The sequence below is a fragment of the Periophthalmus magnuspinnatus genome, chromosome 16 (genome assembly GCF_009829125.3).
Source record: "Periophthalmus magnuspinnatus isolate fPerMag1 chromosome 16, fPerMag1.2.pri, whole genome shotgun sequence".
In the NCBI taxonomy this organism is placed as follows: Eukaryota; Metazoa; Chordata; class Actinopteri; order Gobiiformes; family Gobiidae; genus Periophthalmus; species Periophthalmus magnuspinnatus.
The window spans coordinates 23,406,056-23,422,601 of NC_047141.1; the positions used below are offsets into that span (position 1 = coordinate 23,406,056).

The window sequence follows — 16,546 nt, forward strand, 5'->3', positions numbered from 1 at the left end:
TAACATCTGTTAGCAACCAATTTGTAAGAGATGAGGCTAGACCTCTGGACCAATGACGTTTGCTATGACATAATTAGATGATGTAAAGAAAAAACACATAGATTTTGTATAATGCAATACATTTATTAAATATTTTCTCTACAGTCACCATATACAGAGTTCTGATTTGTAAGGACAGAAGACAGAAGAAGTGTAAATTGGCAATGCCAATTGCATAACCAATGATTAGGCAAACTGCAACTGTTAAAAGTTTATCAAAAAACAAAAACAAGGGACAACAAGAATGCTTAAATAAAACAAGATGTTAATTGTCCTGCACACATAAAAGCAGGAAGAAAAAACATTGTAAGTGCTAATCACACCATAGGCCTATACAGAAAAATATCTGCTTAAACATTATGGTTACTGTCAATAACAGTCAAAGTGAAATGAACTGGTGCTTTTAGTTTTTTGCACGGGAGGAAACTACTGCAGCTTTAGAAATCGAACACTATTTGTCACCCTTCCAGGCATTTAGCATTTTATTTGATGTGCTCTACTCTGAGTGTGCTGGAAAAAAACAAAGCCTGAGTCACAAACATAAGGCACATTTGAATGATTGTAAAACCACCGCGAAATTATCACTATTGTCAAGGCAGCTTTGGTGTCTATGTGAAAACTTCATTATAGTGTATAACATTTTAATAGCTAATAAAAACCTTCCAGGGCAAATCTACTACTTCAATAACATGTATTAAAACACAGTGCTTTTTGCTTTGAAATCCACAAATAAAATATAGGCATCATCATAGTCCATGTGTGCTGTTCAGTAGCACCTACAATCCACCAGATGACGCTCTTCATCCATAATAATATCAGTAAGCGACAGGGGAGACAGTAGAAGGGCCATTGCGCTCTAAATGCTTCAAATGGCACGAGTGGCACAGGAGGTGGCCATTCAGAGGGTAACAACGATGCCCCTCCTCATCATTCAGCTCCATTTTGCAGTCCTAAAATATTGAGGGAACACATTATAATAGGCCTGCACTGTGTTATCAAGTCATGTTTACATATTATGCTTAGTAACCCAGAAATTACCTTCTGTTCTTGGAAAATATAAATAAGATATGAATATTAGGTCAAAAGCTATGGTAAATGTAGGCCTATTTAAACTTGTGTAAGATTTAAGGGCTAATATCAAGTCTCACCTCACAGTGATAGCACTCCACATGATAATCATTGTCCATAGATACCACTCGAATAGTTTCATCTGAGCCCTGAAAACAAAATAACAGATGCAACTTAAGATATAGTATGGATAGTAACCAGAAATATTATTTTAAAGTATCATTTAAAACAATACTATAAAACTGATCATCCAGAATTGATGTAAGTTATTCTGTAATTGCTTTGTTTAAAATGGTGTCGTTTAAACTAAATAATTCTATGTAAATGTTAAAGATTAGTCAGCAGTCTATGTGTACTAGTAGAAAGACATATTTTGTTCTTTGTTTTCCTACTTCAAAAATATACACAATTAATTACAATCATTAATTATTTTTTGTGATTTGAGCAAATTGAAATGTAATGATTACAGCTGTGTGGCGGGGCATGGCCTGGCATGACAAACTTTTTTTTTTCCACTAAAGTAGATGTGATTTACCTCTGAGGGCAGGATGGGTTGGTTACAGGCTGCACACTTCGGAGCAAGGACCCTGTAAATGAGAAAGAGATAAAAGAGTGAGAAATTTAAGTACACCAGACAGATTTAAGTAAATGTACAAGTCAAATGAACATTTAGCTTTCACAAACATGCAGTTCTTCTTTTCCCTGTCTACATTCAGGTCATGGCTCAACATTAGCAGTGCCAGGTTTGCAGATGTGCTGGCTTTCCTTCAAATATGTGACTTTTTCCTTTTAAAAAAGTACAAAAGGGGGTAGATGTACTTATTGTTGCCGGGCAGTTGTGTGCAGCTGGCAGGCACCTGGAGCTCTGACTGAGTAACAAAAGACCTTTGAGTGCAGACAGCCATGACTGTGGTTAAAAGTCAACACGTAGCTTTATTCACAATAAGCTCAGTCTGATTTAATCTGCACAGCATGTGAGAGTTGGCGGGCAGTGGAGGCCCATATGCTTCATTATGTCCTGACAGGAAGAGGAACAGATGAGCTGTTGCTAGGTGTTATGAGGTGAGGTTTGTGACTGTTTTAGTATAAGCTAGAGCTGAACGATGCTGAGTTCAATTAATGTTTTTAGATTCACACAGCGCACATTTAACACATATCTAGGACCATTAACACTTGAGAAGAGACTGGAATATGTACTGCTAATCTAATACATGAATCACTAGCATTTCACATGATATTAAAGGTGCAATATGTAACTTTTCTGGAGGTGGGTCCTACTTGTCCCCATGGAGATATTCCTGCTTTCCCTGGTATGTCTACAGTATGGCATTAAAATAAAACCACATTGAAAAACATGCTGAGATCTGCCCTGTAACTTGGCCTGGTGGTGTCATCTGCTTGGTAGATGCTACAGACAGATAAGTTTTATACTGTGGAACATTCAAGGCAAAGCAATAACAATTTCATGGAGACAAGCACCAGGAAGTTGCACAATGCACCTTTAAATAACGTTCAAATAGCGATTTGATAAAATAAGATGTTAACACAACTTGCATAAATCTTTCTCTCAAACTAGCTCTATATTTGTCCAGAGCTAACAGAGTATCCCAGTGTCAACAACATGGTGTGACAGACCACTCTTGTGACGCCCCTCCTCATCTCCCAGATTGCACTTCTCATGTGTCAGCTACACGTGGCAACTCAGACAACCCCGGTCCTTACCAACCTGATCTGAGAGTACAGAGGAAAGTGAATAGGCTAAAGAAGTGATTCAACATGGAAGCTGAAACCAAGACTATTTTAACAGTGTCATGCTAAACTATGTTAAACCCACTACACAGACACGGCTTTGACATTTGTAGGATTTGGTCATGCTCTGTAACACACTGGCCAGACACATTTACGGGTGTTAAGATTTAGGTCACAAATAATAACAAAATAATAATTATAACATTTGTAACATAACATAACATTTTCTATCTAAAAAAGTAGCTAAACTTAAATGTAAAGTGCTTTCTATCTGGCTGATGTTGTCATATTAACTTCACAGAAAGTTTGAATTCATAAAGCTGGACACATAATTCCTTTTTTTTTTTTTTTTTTTTTTTTACAATATTGTACATTTAGAATATGGTTTACTGGGATTATAGTGTCAGTGTCATTAAATATTATAGTGTCAGTGGTCTGAAGTAGTTTCAACAAAAAAATACTAATTGTAATATTTTCTGAAGCAATATCACACACTTCAAAATGTCTTATGATATGGTCGAGTAAGACCGTACCTGTGATAGTCTTTGACACAGTATATCTTGTTTTCAGTGTCGACAGTGAAAGGCACTCCATCCAGACTCTCATTACAGATAATACAGCGAAAACAACCAGGGTGGTAGGACTTCCCCAGAGCCTGCAGGATCTGTCAAAAAAGGAACAGATTTTAAGATGTGCAATTAATTAAACTGTAATCAAATCAAGTTGTAATAATTTTATATTGTCCATTGTGAACTTGGAGCTTTTACACTGACAGGTCTACAACAATCATCTGTCAGTAAAAGCATGTGGTTTAGAGATCAGACTTTGGAAGACTAATCTGGATTATTTGTTGTCTTAATGATGCTTTTAAGATTAAGATTAAGAGCCATATTTATTTGCTTTTTAAAAGAAGATAAAATCAAATTGCCATTTCAAGGAAAAATGATACATGCACGATACATTTTTTACCATATCACCATTTCTTTTATTTAAGAATCTTATCCAGACAGATTTTTAGTTCTATATGTTTAGGTTTTGAGTATGTATACAAATTTATCCAATGCAACAGTAATAAGAAAACAATATAAAACATTTGGCATGAAGAGTGGCTAGTATATAGTATTTTAATATAAGATTGAATACCCAACACCAGTATTTTCATCAGTATGAGAATAAACACCACATTTTAAACAGACTTGCGTGTCCTATAAAGTTATTATGACTCAATAAGATCCTTGTTATGAGTCACAAGCATGGCGTGGATAGAGAGGTTGAGTCAAGAGGCACAATGCACTAGGGCAAATATCTAACCCCGCATTAAAAGTCAGCTAGACAAAAATCAGGAGATGGAACAAAATCAAAAGAGGATTTGCTGCCACACAGATGTTGTAACTCATTTGTAAGATTAAGTACTAAGAACTAGACTGAATAGAAAATGCATGTGCTGAACCATATAGCGGTCTTAAGTCTTTATCCAGATGTAGCCACAGAAAAACCCACTCACACTGAAACAAGTCAAGATTTCCACACACAAACACACACACACGCTTCACGGTTTCTATGCTTCTTGGGAACATTACATTGACTTACATTAATTTCCTGGAAACTGATCCTAATCTTAGCTATAGTTACTACTTACCTAACCCTAACCTGTAACCAATATCTGAACTTAAATCCATGTTGTTGATCTAATAATCATCATCATGGAGACTTCATTTATGTTTGTTCGTGTGTGTATACAGATTTTATTCCCCACAATGTGATGAATACCCGCCCTAATAAGTAGACTCACAAATCCACAGAGGTTACTGGCACTCACCATGTCCATGATCAGATGTCCACATGCGTTGCACTTGTCTGCAGACTGTTGGAAGCCTGAGTACTTCAACAGAAAGCAAACCACAATTATGTAATTTAAATACATTTTTAATCATTTGACAGAAATCAATGCTGCTTTAGGAATGTAGATAAACGCAATTTGATTTCATAGTATTGCAACAGTTTCCTCTTTTGGATGCAAGTTGTTACAACAAGACATTAATTTGCTGTGGGTTTCAAGGGTGACATTTAAATAGATACTTCAACCACTTAAGCTTTATTATGTGCTACCTTGTATTCAGCTTTTGTGTGGAAAGGCCAAACTCACAAAGGAACAGATGAGAAGAGTGTTAAGAAAAGAGAAGTTAAAAGGCCTACACTGAACAAAACTGCCTTCTTTCATTTTAACCATGTAATATTGTAGTTTTATTATCAAATGTGTGTTGATATCTTGCAAACTGAGAGCTCAAAATGCTTGAAATTTCATCAGGTGATAATACACACATTAATGTTTTCAAGTTTGATACACAGACCAAGGCTAAGATATTTAAAAGTACTTAAAAAGTCTATAAAATTCTGATCTGAATAAGTCATTATATAATATGTAAATATGTATAAGTGATAATAAGGGTAAAATAGTTCATGTGATAATTTAAGTATGGTTGTGTGAATGGCCTGACATGCCTTCCTTCAATAAACCATAGCAAGGCTGCGTCTCCAGTTTCTGACCTCCTTTCACTGCCACCCAAGGGAGGAAACCAATATGAATAGGCTCCATAAGATGCTGAAAGGAGGTCAAAGGGTCATATACCCTGACCGAAATTACACTTGAACCAATAGATATCAAGTGGTACACTAGAGTCATTTAAAGGGCAGGAAGTGAAGAACTGAAATGCATGGTATAAGTAAAATAAATAAATAAATAAATAAATAAATAAATATATACACACAATTTAAACTGTCAAGGTTTCCTGAGTGGCATTGAAAGATGGGTCAAATGTAGAGGACAAATCTCTCTATAGGACAGTGTTACATAATTTTAACTTTGTATAAACTTACCAAAAAGTCCTCTTCACAGAATACCTTTCCTCCAACATAGTAGAACGCTTTACCTCGCAGCCTTCGACCTACAAAATACAGAAATTAAAGAAAGTCAAACGTGTTATTTAAAATACACTGGGGGATTAAATGTATTCACTAAAACATATGAAAATTACCATGTTATATAATTTTTCTCTACCTTTTAGAACTGTACCAGGTAGGATTTTCCAACTCAAATTGCAGTTACAGCTCCTGTGCATAATGACTATGATGATTAATAGCAGCCATTGGAGGGTAATGAAGCCTCTTGCAATATTAATTATATCCTGCTAATACATCAACTCAGCAGACCTAAGATGTGTTTCTCAATATAACACTGCCCCGGCACTGATTAGCCCTCCCTAGAACTAGGATCACATCTGGACAAAACACATTGCGGGAAATTGGTGATTTAATCCAATTATAAGACAGGTGCAATGAATTAAACTACCTGCTCTATTAGATTTCATGGATAAATCCAGCTTGCTGCCCTGTGCATGTACTTTCCATGTGGTTTCCTTGTTTCCGGTCTGTCTGTGACTGTTTATATTTTGGATGTGGCTTTTTACACAAATGCAATACACACCAATGCACAGAAATACGTTGTGGGCTTTATGTAACTCTGCTTGCTCAGGTCCCACAGGAAGAAGGAACATTCCAGACATTTTCCAAACGAAGGGGGGCAATGAGGGGTTAACTGTGGAAAACATGGGCCCCTGGTTCATCTGGTGCCTGATATACCTGCCTCTTTGTTGTTGTTAAAATGAAACGGAACAGTAGCTTAACTTATGAAAAAATCAATAGGAATAGTTTACTGAATAACTTTTTATAGCTCAGTTGAGATCAGGCCTATTCTTAACAAGTTATAAACACTTTTAAAAATGTTAATTGTGTGTTTTTCTCAAGTAAAATAATTTCAAAGACAATAGACAATACAGTATAACCCTTTGACATAAAAATATATGTAATATTCTTTTTCTTTTTTTTTTTTTATATTATGTGATACAGCGGGTTGTTCTCCAGTAATTTGGAGGATAGAAAAAAAATCAAAGATTCACATTTGGAAACTGGCCCAATTGAATTCTTTGAAATGGTTATTGGCAATACAATTACCTGCCCTAACAACATAATAATGGCCAAAACAGCCCAGACTAAAAGTGACTGAGGGGAATATAATAGAGGAGCCACCTGGACATTTTGATCCATTTGAGGTAATTACCTTCAGACCGTCTATAAGTGAAGAGGGGTTGACAGTGAGATATGGGAGACCCCTCTTTCCACATTCCTGTCTTTATTTCCAATGAGACCAAGAGAAAGGCCCTAAGCTTTGTGTGAAGATAAGAGCTTAATTAAAGTCAGGAGTCAGAAGACACTTTGAAAGGTGCCTAAAACACTGCACTATAACAAAAATGTAAAGTACTTGAGGACCAGAGCCCAAACAAAGGGCTGCTTCTAATTGAACATAAATTTGTGTTATTCCATATAGAAAATACGCTATTTATTACCAGCAATTTCAGATGAGGCCACAATGCTGCAAACAATCAAAGCTCTTTAATTCCCTCAGACAGAGGGAACCCTTGAAGGAAACATGCAAAATCTACTTAATGAGTTTTCAGCAATGTTATAATGGTGTTCCCGTGTAAATAGCTTGTTCAAATTTGTATTTTAGTCAGTTTATGCATGTTCGAGTAATCCTGTATGGCCCTGTATTCAAAACTTTATTGCTTAAAAATGTCATGACAATGTTTTCACTTACTCCCTATCCCTGCGCACATTGGCGTTGCAGTTATTAGAAAATTAAGGCACTGAGTCAAAGGAGTTTCAACAGGAAGTCAATTCTCCCACTAATATTAATCTGTTTTAGCTCAATATTGCAGTTTACAGTGAACAAAATATAAAATTATGATCTACCTATGCAATTTAGAGTTTTAGACCAAAAAAGCATAATATGTCTTCTTTAACAAAAAAAAAAAAAAAAAAAAAAAAAACAATTTTGAAAGTGAGCAGCACCTGGGGCGATTCGTCAAAGCCATAGAAAACTCCTGTCCACATGTAAGCATACCAGTGGACTTAACCTCGGTCATGGTCAGAGGGAAGTTCAGCTGCACCTCATTATCTGTAAATATTTTAAATAATTCTCTAGTAAACGTTTTATGTTATTGTATAAACCTAATGAACTTCCTCATTTTTCAGCTGCACTAGGTTAAAGTGTTGAAGTTAAGGATTGGCTGCAGAGACACCCCCCACTGTGAAGGACATGAGCTCCTAGAGGCAGCAGGAATGCCCTTCCCCTTTGAAAAATTCTGAGTGAACTACACAACATTAAGGAGGTAGGGCCACATTTTTCCAACATTTTATTTGCTCATCTCAAAAAATAAATAAAAATTAATACATTTCATGAACACGGACAAAACAATATTTTAACCAATGCCATTTAACACCAAAAATGGCAATTTTTTTAAAATCAAATTCTGAATTCTGCTCCGTGCTTATAGAGAAATGGCTGTAGAACTGTTAATTTTAAAAATCCCTATAAAACATTGGTAGTTATATTAATCATACTCAAAGATGGGGGGGCTATAGTCTAAATGTCAAATTCACAAATGTTGCCCCTGATCATTTCTATTAGTGACTAGACCCAAGTATTCCCTGTATTACAACAAATATCGACTTCTTAACAACATCAATTTTAGTTGCCCTCCCATCTGTTTTGAATATTATCATATATAGAATGTGATGCAATCTGAAAACCAGCAATAAGGCATCTCGAGTCTCGACACAAGCTGAATGTGGTGGGCAGTGCGCTCTCTCAATAGTAACGGTGTTTGTCATGTGGAGCCCCTCTGACACATAGCTCTCAGTGTCCTTTAGCAGCTCTCTGAACGAGACCCCCGCCTGCATGCCGCCTCAGCTAAGAGGCATTCCCATGGAGTTGGTAGCTGCTGCGTGCATAACCCTCATTGGCCCCACATGAGGCCAGCCATGAGAGGTATGTGGTGTGTAAACTCCTCTAACCACTTTTAAGACACAAATTTCCCTCTTTTTTGTTTCTCACACAAATGTCCACGCTACAGAAGGGCACAAGCAAACATACATAGAGATGTTGGCCATTCAAGGCTGCAAGCTGAAAGGTCAAAGGTGAGGTGGAATAATAGGGCTATGCAAGGGGTGATAACAGTGCCCAGAATATTTAGAGCAAATAATCAGATAGAAATACTTGACCAAATGTCACAGGTACTGCATGGCAGACTGAACAAGGCTGGGACACTGCTGCAAAGAGCTAGGAAATTAATTTAGCTTAATTTAATAGATAATTTGGGGAATTGAAGGAAAAGTAAAATTTCACCATGTCTTTCTATAAGGGGTGTGACTGACACGCCCAGAAACAAAACACCAGTATAGTGATCCCAGCATAATTGAGCGGTTTTGCTTGAGGCAGCAGTGAATGAGGGAAAGAGGAAGTGCTTTTATAAAGAACAGGTTCTTGAGAGCGCAAGACTGAAGCAGGACAAAAGATTAAAGTCTTAAGAGTAAATAGGGGGCATCGTATGGGCTGTACTTACTGCAGGCGCTGCAGGTGAAGCAGCTGTCATGGTACAGGCTGCCCATGGCCTGACAGGCCTGGCCCGCTCCATACACACCTTTGTTACACTTCACACAGAGCCCTGAAACACAACATACACAAAGTCAGATGGTGTTCACATGCATATTGTATTAACAGCACTGAACACATGGTGGATTAAGATCAGTTACATGTTCTCATTACACTGTTATTGTACATCGATAAAAGGGACAAGGATGTGATATTATACTCATATTATGTCACCCATGTGCACCACAGATAGAATAACACTTAATTCTTCAAAGACAGGAAGCTGGGGAACTCTGTGTTAGTAAAAGAGGAAATATGTTTCACACTGTTTATTTGATCTGCCTGAAAGATGCTTAAACATCTTAATTAGGCCTTTGATACAAATTTGTTCTTTTCATATCACATCAGTAGTGTGATTAAAATGATAAACAAGGCCTGAAGTTAAGATATTAAAACTAACTATTCTCCCAAGTGGCTCTAGGAAATTGTGTTGCTCTGTCTTCTATCACCTCATCCTCCCACTGTTTCCTGGACAGCTGAGCTATCAAACCATACAATATACTGTTGATTTAGGCTATATAGCATTTGACAACTACCCTCACTCACTACTGATCATGAACCAGCTCTGACAGAAGTCATTTTTCCTAAAGCACTTTCAGTTTCGAATGATTTGTAACTGTCACAGAGACATAAACTGTACATTACACACATTCTCTGTATGAAAAAATATATCAAATTGGTGGTTTTCAGATGTGATGATGTCATACTCCTAGATGGGGGACAAGAGCCAGATTTTCCGATTTATTACATTGTACATTGCCATGAAATATCCATAAGGTAAATTCACAAATTCGAAACTGAGCATTGCTATTAATGACTAGACCTAAGAACTCACTGTATTACAACAAAAAAACTGCCCATCTGTATTAAATATTACTGACCCATAAAGTGCTGTGATGCTATCTGCAATATAGCAATAGAGCTGTCAGAAACGTATTGATCCTAAACCGAGTATCAAAACAAGATTCTCACTTGATCATGTATAATTAACTTTCATTAGGGTATTGTAGGTAGAGTCATAATCTACTCCTCATGATAATAGCCAATATAAAACACATGGTACTTTTATGGATACAATTTTGTCTTGAAAATTACATTATTGTGTTACAAAGAGGATTTATAGTGATTATTTTAGTTTGTATCAAAGTTTTGTTCAAAATTTAGTATTGTGAAAATATTAATAGAAAAAAAACGTAGATATTTGACCTGGTCCCGTCTTCTACATAAAGACAATGGCACTTTTGTTTCCAGTTTAACCAACAAGCATCACGCGGCCGGTGCCTCCAAAACATTGTTACTTAATGACGTTCTTTAAATGTTCCCTCTCATAGACCATCAGTGAGAGACAATTTACAATAGGACTATAAATAAAAATACCACACTACTCCTCATGTCATCAGTGGATATATCAGAGGAATTAGTGACTGGAAAACATGAGAGATAACCATTTGGCATTCTTAGAAAGCAATGGAACGCAGCAAGTATGTAAAATATGTTGTTTACATGAAAAGCACCACTTCAGAATAACTATACTCACATAGACAGTTTTAATACCTTAGTTAAAATATAGTGATCCATTATTGAGTCTTTAAAAACTCTTGGACTACTCTGGGATGTACCCATTCTTCTTGTTTCATGCTTACATATAATTGTCAGAAACTTGATACCCGCTAATACTAATCATAATCAGTATTAAAATGAGCTAGTATTGTATGGCTAGTATAAGACCAAACGGTCCTACTTGAGCAATTGAGAATACTTATCATTATTTTAGTTTGAAATTTAGTTTGTATTGTCATTTTAAAAATAAAATAATAAACTTGGCAGTAAGGGTTGTCCTTTGAATCAAAATCAAGTTAGGAATTTTGGTATCGTGACAAAACTAATGTAAAGGGCATATTTTAATTTCCTGTCCAGTGGTGTTCCTCCTGTCTGACTGAAATACCTGTACTTGTCCCCGTCTGTGTGGAAAAAAACTGCTTTTGACTGTAGTCCAATATTCCAAAAATATTTATATTATTCAGGGACTAAAAAAATAGCTTCAAAATTGGGGGAAGGGAAGTAAAACAGCAAATCCTGCTTCACTTTTCCCAGCTGTCAAAACTTAAAGACTACTTTCTGCCCAAATGCCATTCTATTTAGCAGAGAAAACAACTTAAAAAGCTTTCAATGAGCACTAAGTTTGAAACCAAAATGCCACTGAAATTTGAGTTTACAAAATTAAATGAATGGCGTTGTGTCTTCATGCCTGTCAAATATTAAAACCAGGCTTGGAAAAGACAGGAAGTCAATTGAAACACATTAAATCGCCTCTAAAACCCACTGGAGAAGAAGCCAAAACCCTGGAAAGAAGTTGGGATAATATTTTACAACCAGATGGGAGAAATTAATGCTGCATGAAAGCACTGTACTACGTTGTTTAAATTACTATGTGTGGAAAAAGTATATTACCAAAATGCCCTGCCACTCTGTGCATTTAGAGGTGACCCATGTCCCACATTAAAGCTTTGTGGTCTAGGACAAAGAAAAGTCTTATATCTATTCGTTTGTCCAGTGATCCACTGAGCACCTCTTAAATTATCAGGATTCTTTGTATCTTTAAGACTTGTTTCTAAAATTCCTCCCTGTCTTCCTCCAGACATTCCTCTTCGTTCCCTCGGTGCAGCCGTTTGGCACCACACCACTTTCCCAGAACCTCCATCTGCACTTATGCCAATCAGCACTCTCTCCACTTGTTGCACTGCAGCCCAATACAGCTGTGCTAAATGTCAAAATACATTATAGCAGCCATTCAATAACAATAAAGAACAATACTTAAGATTGCATTTTGCTACTAGAACATACTACCTGCTTTAGATGCCATTTTACGATAAAGCATTTATTTGTTCACCTATTTATGCAGGTTTGGGCCTGGCTTAAAGAGTTAATTTGCTTGAGGACCCTTGTGGCCATACTGTTCTCTTATCTGACTATAGTAACTAACCTAAAAAGAATAAACATTTTAAATAGACTTTGTGGTGTATATGGAAATCTACATTACTTCCTCTGGCGTAGCAGCATGACTCAGAGGATGAGCCTTGGCCTACTGGGAAACTTCATTCAGGAACTCTGTGTGGGCTCTACGTGGGACCATATCAGTAAAAATAGATAAACTGTAGCGCATTACTTAAAAACCTCCACTTGAGCTGATTACACACTGTGCCCTCCCACACATGGACAATATTCAGACCACTGCAGTATTTCTGAGCTTTGTCGTGACAGTGACATTTGCAACAAAACACAAGTAAACACTGAAAGGGCCCCCAGGATCTGAAATGCACTCATGGCATCTCAGAAGTGGTTGGACTGTGTAGCAATAGCTTCTCTTCAAATGCAGCTTTACACATTCAAAACATTCACATTTGTTGGCCTTTACGGTACAGCTTGGTGTACGCAAGCTCATTTCGGGACACGCAGACTTCTCTCTAGTCCTTAAATTAGTGTCTTATTCACGTTTTTGCCCTCCTTTGGGTTAGTTATAGGTTAGAACAACTGAGACAACAGTGCAGTACTATTTTATACTTAGTTTAGCAATATTTTAGAATAGTCCTGCTATAGATCTGATTTAAATCTGGTGGTACTCAGAAAGCTATATCTTTTCTTAGCTGGTACATGGTGTGAAAAGTTCGAGAGCTACTGTTTTAATCCATTTCAATGCAATATATGTATAGTCTCAGTCCAAATGTCAAAAGGTAAAGTACAATGAACACTATTATTTTATGAAGTAGTAGTTAGATGGCCATTTCATAGTACTATGTTGTTAATTATTGTTTATTTTGAAACTATTGAAGCAATTAGCCAGGTAAAACTACTAAAAACTGGGCTGTTAGTTGTATTACTAACAATGTAAAATGGGTGAAAGTAGAATATTGGGACATGTAAATGGAGGAGATAGAGACATGCAAATTTCCATAATGTTTTGTGTTTGTTGAGGACAAGAGGACCCCCGCCCTTGTAGGTATCATGTCACAACAAGTTCTTACCAAAGTAATCCTGCTTTGGTTGTGAATCCATCTCGTTTTCCAGGCGCTTAGTGATGGCTTCTAATTTTATTTCGGCTGCTGTGGGGCCCTGGTCGAGGGCTGCTGGGACAGGAGACTGGCAGGGCATTTGTGCAGACTTTGGGGATTCAGGGATGACTGCCTCCCCACTGTTTGGCATTTGATTCACACTTTGACCTTGGCTGGGACTTTTACTGACAGGTACAACAGAAGCTGGCACATCCTTAGTTTTAAGTGTATCCGCTGGCACCAGAGAGGGGCCACTGTGGTTGGTTAAAGGTTTGGAAGATGGAACTGAAGTGTATTGGGTTGTTGGTTGCTGTGGGGAGGACTGGCGCACATTGATGTCTGCTGCTCCTCCCGTAAAGGCACTGAGAGGCAGCGAGGGGATGGGCTCTGGTTTGGCTGAAATCTGGTGGTCACCGGCCCATCCTTTACTGCGGTTAACTGGTGAAACACCGGGCTGATTGTGCTGGGATGAAAGACTAGTGTTGGTGATGGGAAGAGCGGGCCTGTGCTGTGGAGAGTGCGGTGCGCTGCTGCCTGCAGACAAAGTTTGGGAAAGTTGTGCCTCTATAGATGGGGCCCAGGAAGTAGAATGACCGGCCGGCTGACGATGTGGAAGCGCGCACTGAGACACATTTCCTGGGCTGGGGGGCGTAGAGGTGTTGTGTTGGTATGAATGTGGGTCTAGACTCTCCCTATTATCGTAATTGTTTCCGTAGCCATGCGCTCTGGCAGTTGGAGAATCAGGCTGGAGAGAGTGCGCGTACTGACCCGCGGCTGGGGCAGAGAGCATAGGGGGCTTGGCAGCTGCCTCTCCAGACTGTCTAAAACTGTTTATTGGTGGTCTGTCTTTGGTATAATACGTATTGTTGTGTCCCCCGTTCATCCTTAAAACTTGGTTGTTCTTTGCCATCTCCTCTTGCTGCTTTTGCATATGTATTTTAGTCATTTTGGAGGCGAACACTCTCCTTGTTTCTTCAAAGTCAGGGTTATTTCCTGCGTCCCTTCTCGTGCGGAATAAACCATCCCTGGACGCCTCGTACATGTTCAAGTCCTCAATGAACTTGCTTGCCTCGAGTCCCAAATCCTCGTATTTATCCATTTTTAGTAGTGAAAAGTACAACCAAAAGAAGTCTGTGTTTATTCCAGTCGAAAAGTCTGCTTACCAGTTACAGTTAGTCCCCATAGAGGGCAGAAGTCCAATGTCCCAACGCAACTTTGCCCTTCCAGTCGCTATTATCCGAGGCGCAACGTAGAAAAGTTCACAAGACCTCTGGTGTCCTGCTCAGCTCTGCTCGAACAAACCGCTTGTGTGTGAAATCAGACCTGATCCTGGACCCGCTATAAGTGCCCCCTCCCTCCTCCCGCTTTACAGTCCCACCGGGAAAGAGTCATTCAAAACTTTATCCTGCAGAAAAAACACTCACAAAGTTGATGAAAGTCGATAATACACCAGCTCCGTCGATTAACGCAGGTAAAGAACAAGGTAAATCAATGCAGCCTTGACAGAAGAGCGCGGGGTAACCGGAGCGCGCTGCCGTACGTGGCCACCGGTCGAAAGCTGCCACTGAAAACAGATTGTTTTTAAAGGCGCAGTGCGCACAGCTCATGGTGCGCAGCTGCGGGGTCTGTGTGGAACCAAACGGAGCAGTTGGGCCAGTTTAGTTTAATGTAGTCATAAACTATCTTTACAGTAGCCTATAGTGATAGACTGTTTTTATGTTTAGGTTAAATAAGGGTCAGTAAAGCAACATAAAATAAAATAGCCTGTTTCCATTACGTTACATGGTGGGCTATATACGTTAACAGTAATGTAGGCCAGCATAAGGTCCAAATAGCCTACACAAGTTATACAAGTTCAGTCATCTTTGCGTATACCTTTGCAAAACAGAATATTTGACTCCCAGTGTGCAGTAATTTGCGTAATTATTAACCACTGCAGCTTTGGCACTGACTGTAGTCTAATGAGTCTGAGTGCTCTGGCTTGATTGAGGTTGGATTCTATTATTGCACATTGTTTTGTTGTCATCATATTAACAATTAACTGATTTTACTCAACCTAGTGGTGACAAACTGTTTATTAAATAGTTTTACAGATGTGGTTTTGCTTGAAATCATCAGCATTCTCCACTCATATCCACAATTGAATTTATCTCAGTATTAACCTTTTATTTTAATTTATTAACTTGATTTTAATAATAAAATAGAACCAATTGCCCGGCTGTCTCCAGTGAGATGTTATCGCTTTGCCTCAGACCTCATTTACAGTAAGGTCAGTTTTTCAAGCCACGGCAAATAACTGTAAAAATAGATCAGTTTAACATCCTACTGTTGAACATTCTAGACAAGTAATAACATTTCGAAGGAGATAAGCCAGTAGCGACTCCCTACCATAAAAGTTACACATTACATCATTGACTCTTGAGTTGCCCAGGTGAGCTTTATAGGTTGAAAAACATTTAATCGGGCATAAATCTTAAAAAGTTACTTTGGTTACAAACTATGTTATTATGAGCACAGTAATTTTCTTAACAGTGGGCATTGTAATTAGTGTTTTGGGGAAAGGCTGGGTATATATTGGAGTAGGCCTATATAATTCCTGCCAAACTGAAAGAGGTTACTGTGGTGATTTGTGTAAATAGTCTTCTAAACCTGTCAGTCTCCTAAACCTGTCTACTCTTGTCCCCAAAAGGGTAAACAGAATTCGATATGAGTTCACACTGAAAGTTCTGGAAAGCTGACATTAACATATATAGTACCCTTGTGGGTTGTGCCAATTTTCTTGCGAGTGCAACCAGACCCACCCTTTTCAAACAGTGGTAGCTTGTAATTCAAAACATTTTAAAAACTCATTAAAACCAACTCAAGCATGTTTTACTGTATGCAAAAAGAAGTACAGCTTTCATCCATAGAGAAAGTGCGTCACAGTAAAGCTGTGGGATTTCCAATAATACTGGTTGTCATGGAAACTGCAGCGCCATGAAAAGTGTGAACATTTTTGAGGTTGTGACAAAATTAGTTATAAAAATCAAAGGTGTGAGTGCATTTTATTATCTTCTACAATGAGTGTAATGTCAAATAATTAATTGCATAC

The 16,546-nt window shown here is 38.0% G+C and overlaps 1 protein-coding gene across 1 annotated transcript; it reads right to left on the reverse strand.

The window, feature by feature from the left end:
* Positions 1-106: 106 nt before the first annotated feature.
* On the reverse strand, positions 107-15,041 carry LOC117383239 (LIM domain-containing protein 1). Its single transcript, XM_033980350.2, has 8 exons — positions 13,429-15,041; positions 9,318-9,419; positions 5,734-5,801; positions 4,676-4,738; positions 3,390-3,520; positions 1,643-1,694; positions 1,188-1,256; positions 107-989 (listed from the first exon to the last, which is right to left on the reverse strand). Exons 1-8 carry the CDS (start codon positions 14,552-14,554, stop codon positions 855-857), a joined length of 1,746 nt encoding a protein of 581 aa, XP_033836241.1. The 5' UTR covers positions 14,555-15,041; the 3' UTR covers positions 107-854.
* Positions 15,042-16,546: the final 1,505 nt, after the last annotated feature.

Excerpts from the sequence above, each read along its gene's own strand:
- LOC117383239 (XM_033980350.2), bottom strand. The coding sequence starts at position 14,554 with ATGGATAAATACGAGGATTTGGGACTCGAGGCAAGCAAGTTCATTGAG. Across the intron at positions 4,739-5,733 it reads TCTGTGAAGAGGACTTTTTG|TACTCAGGCTTCCAACAGTC; the intron begins GTAAGTTTATAC and ends TTTCTGTTGAAG. Across the intron at positions 3,521-4,675 it reads GACATCTGATCATGGACATG|ATCCTGCAGGCTCTGGGGAA; the intron begins GTGAGTGCCAGT and ends CTTTTTTGACAG.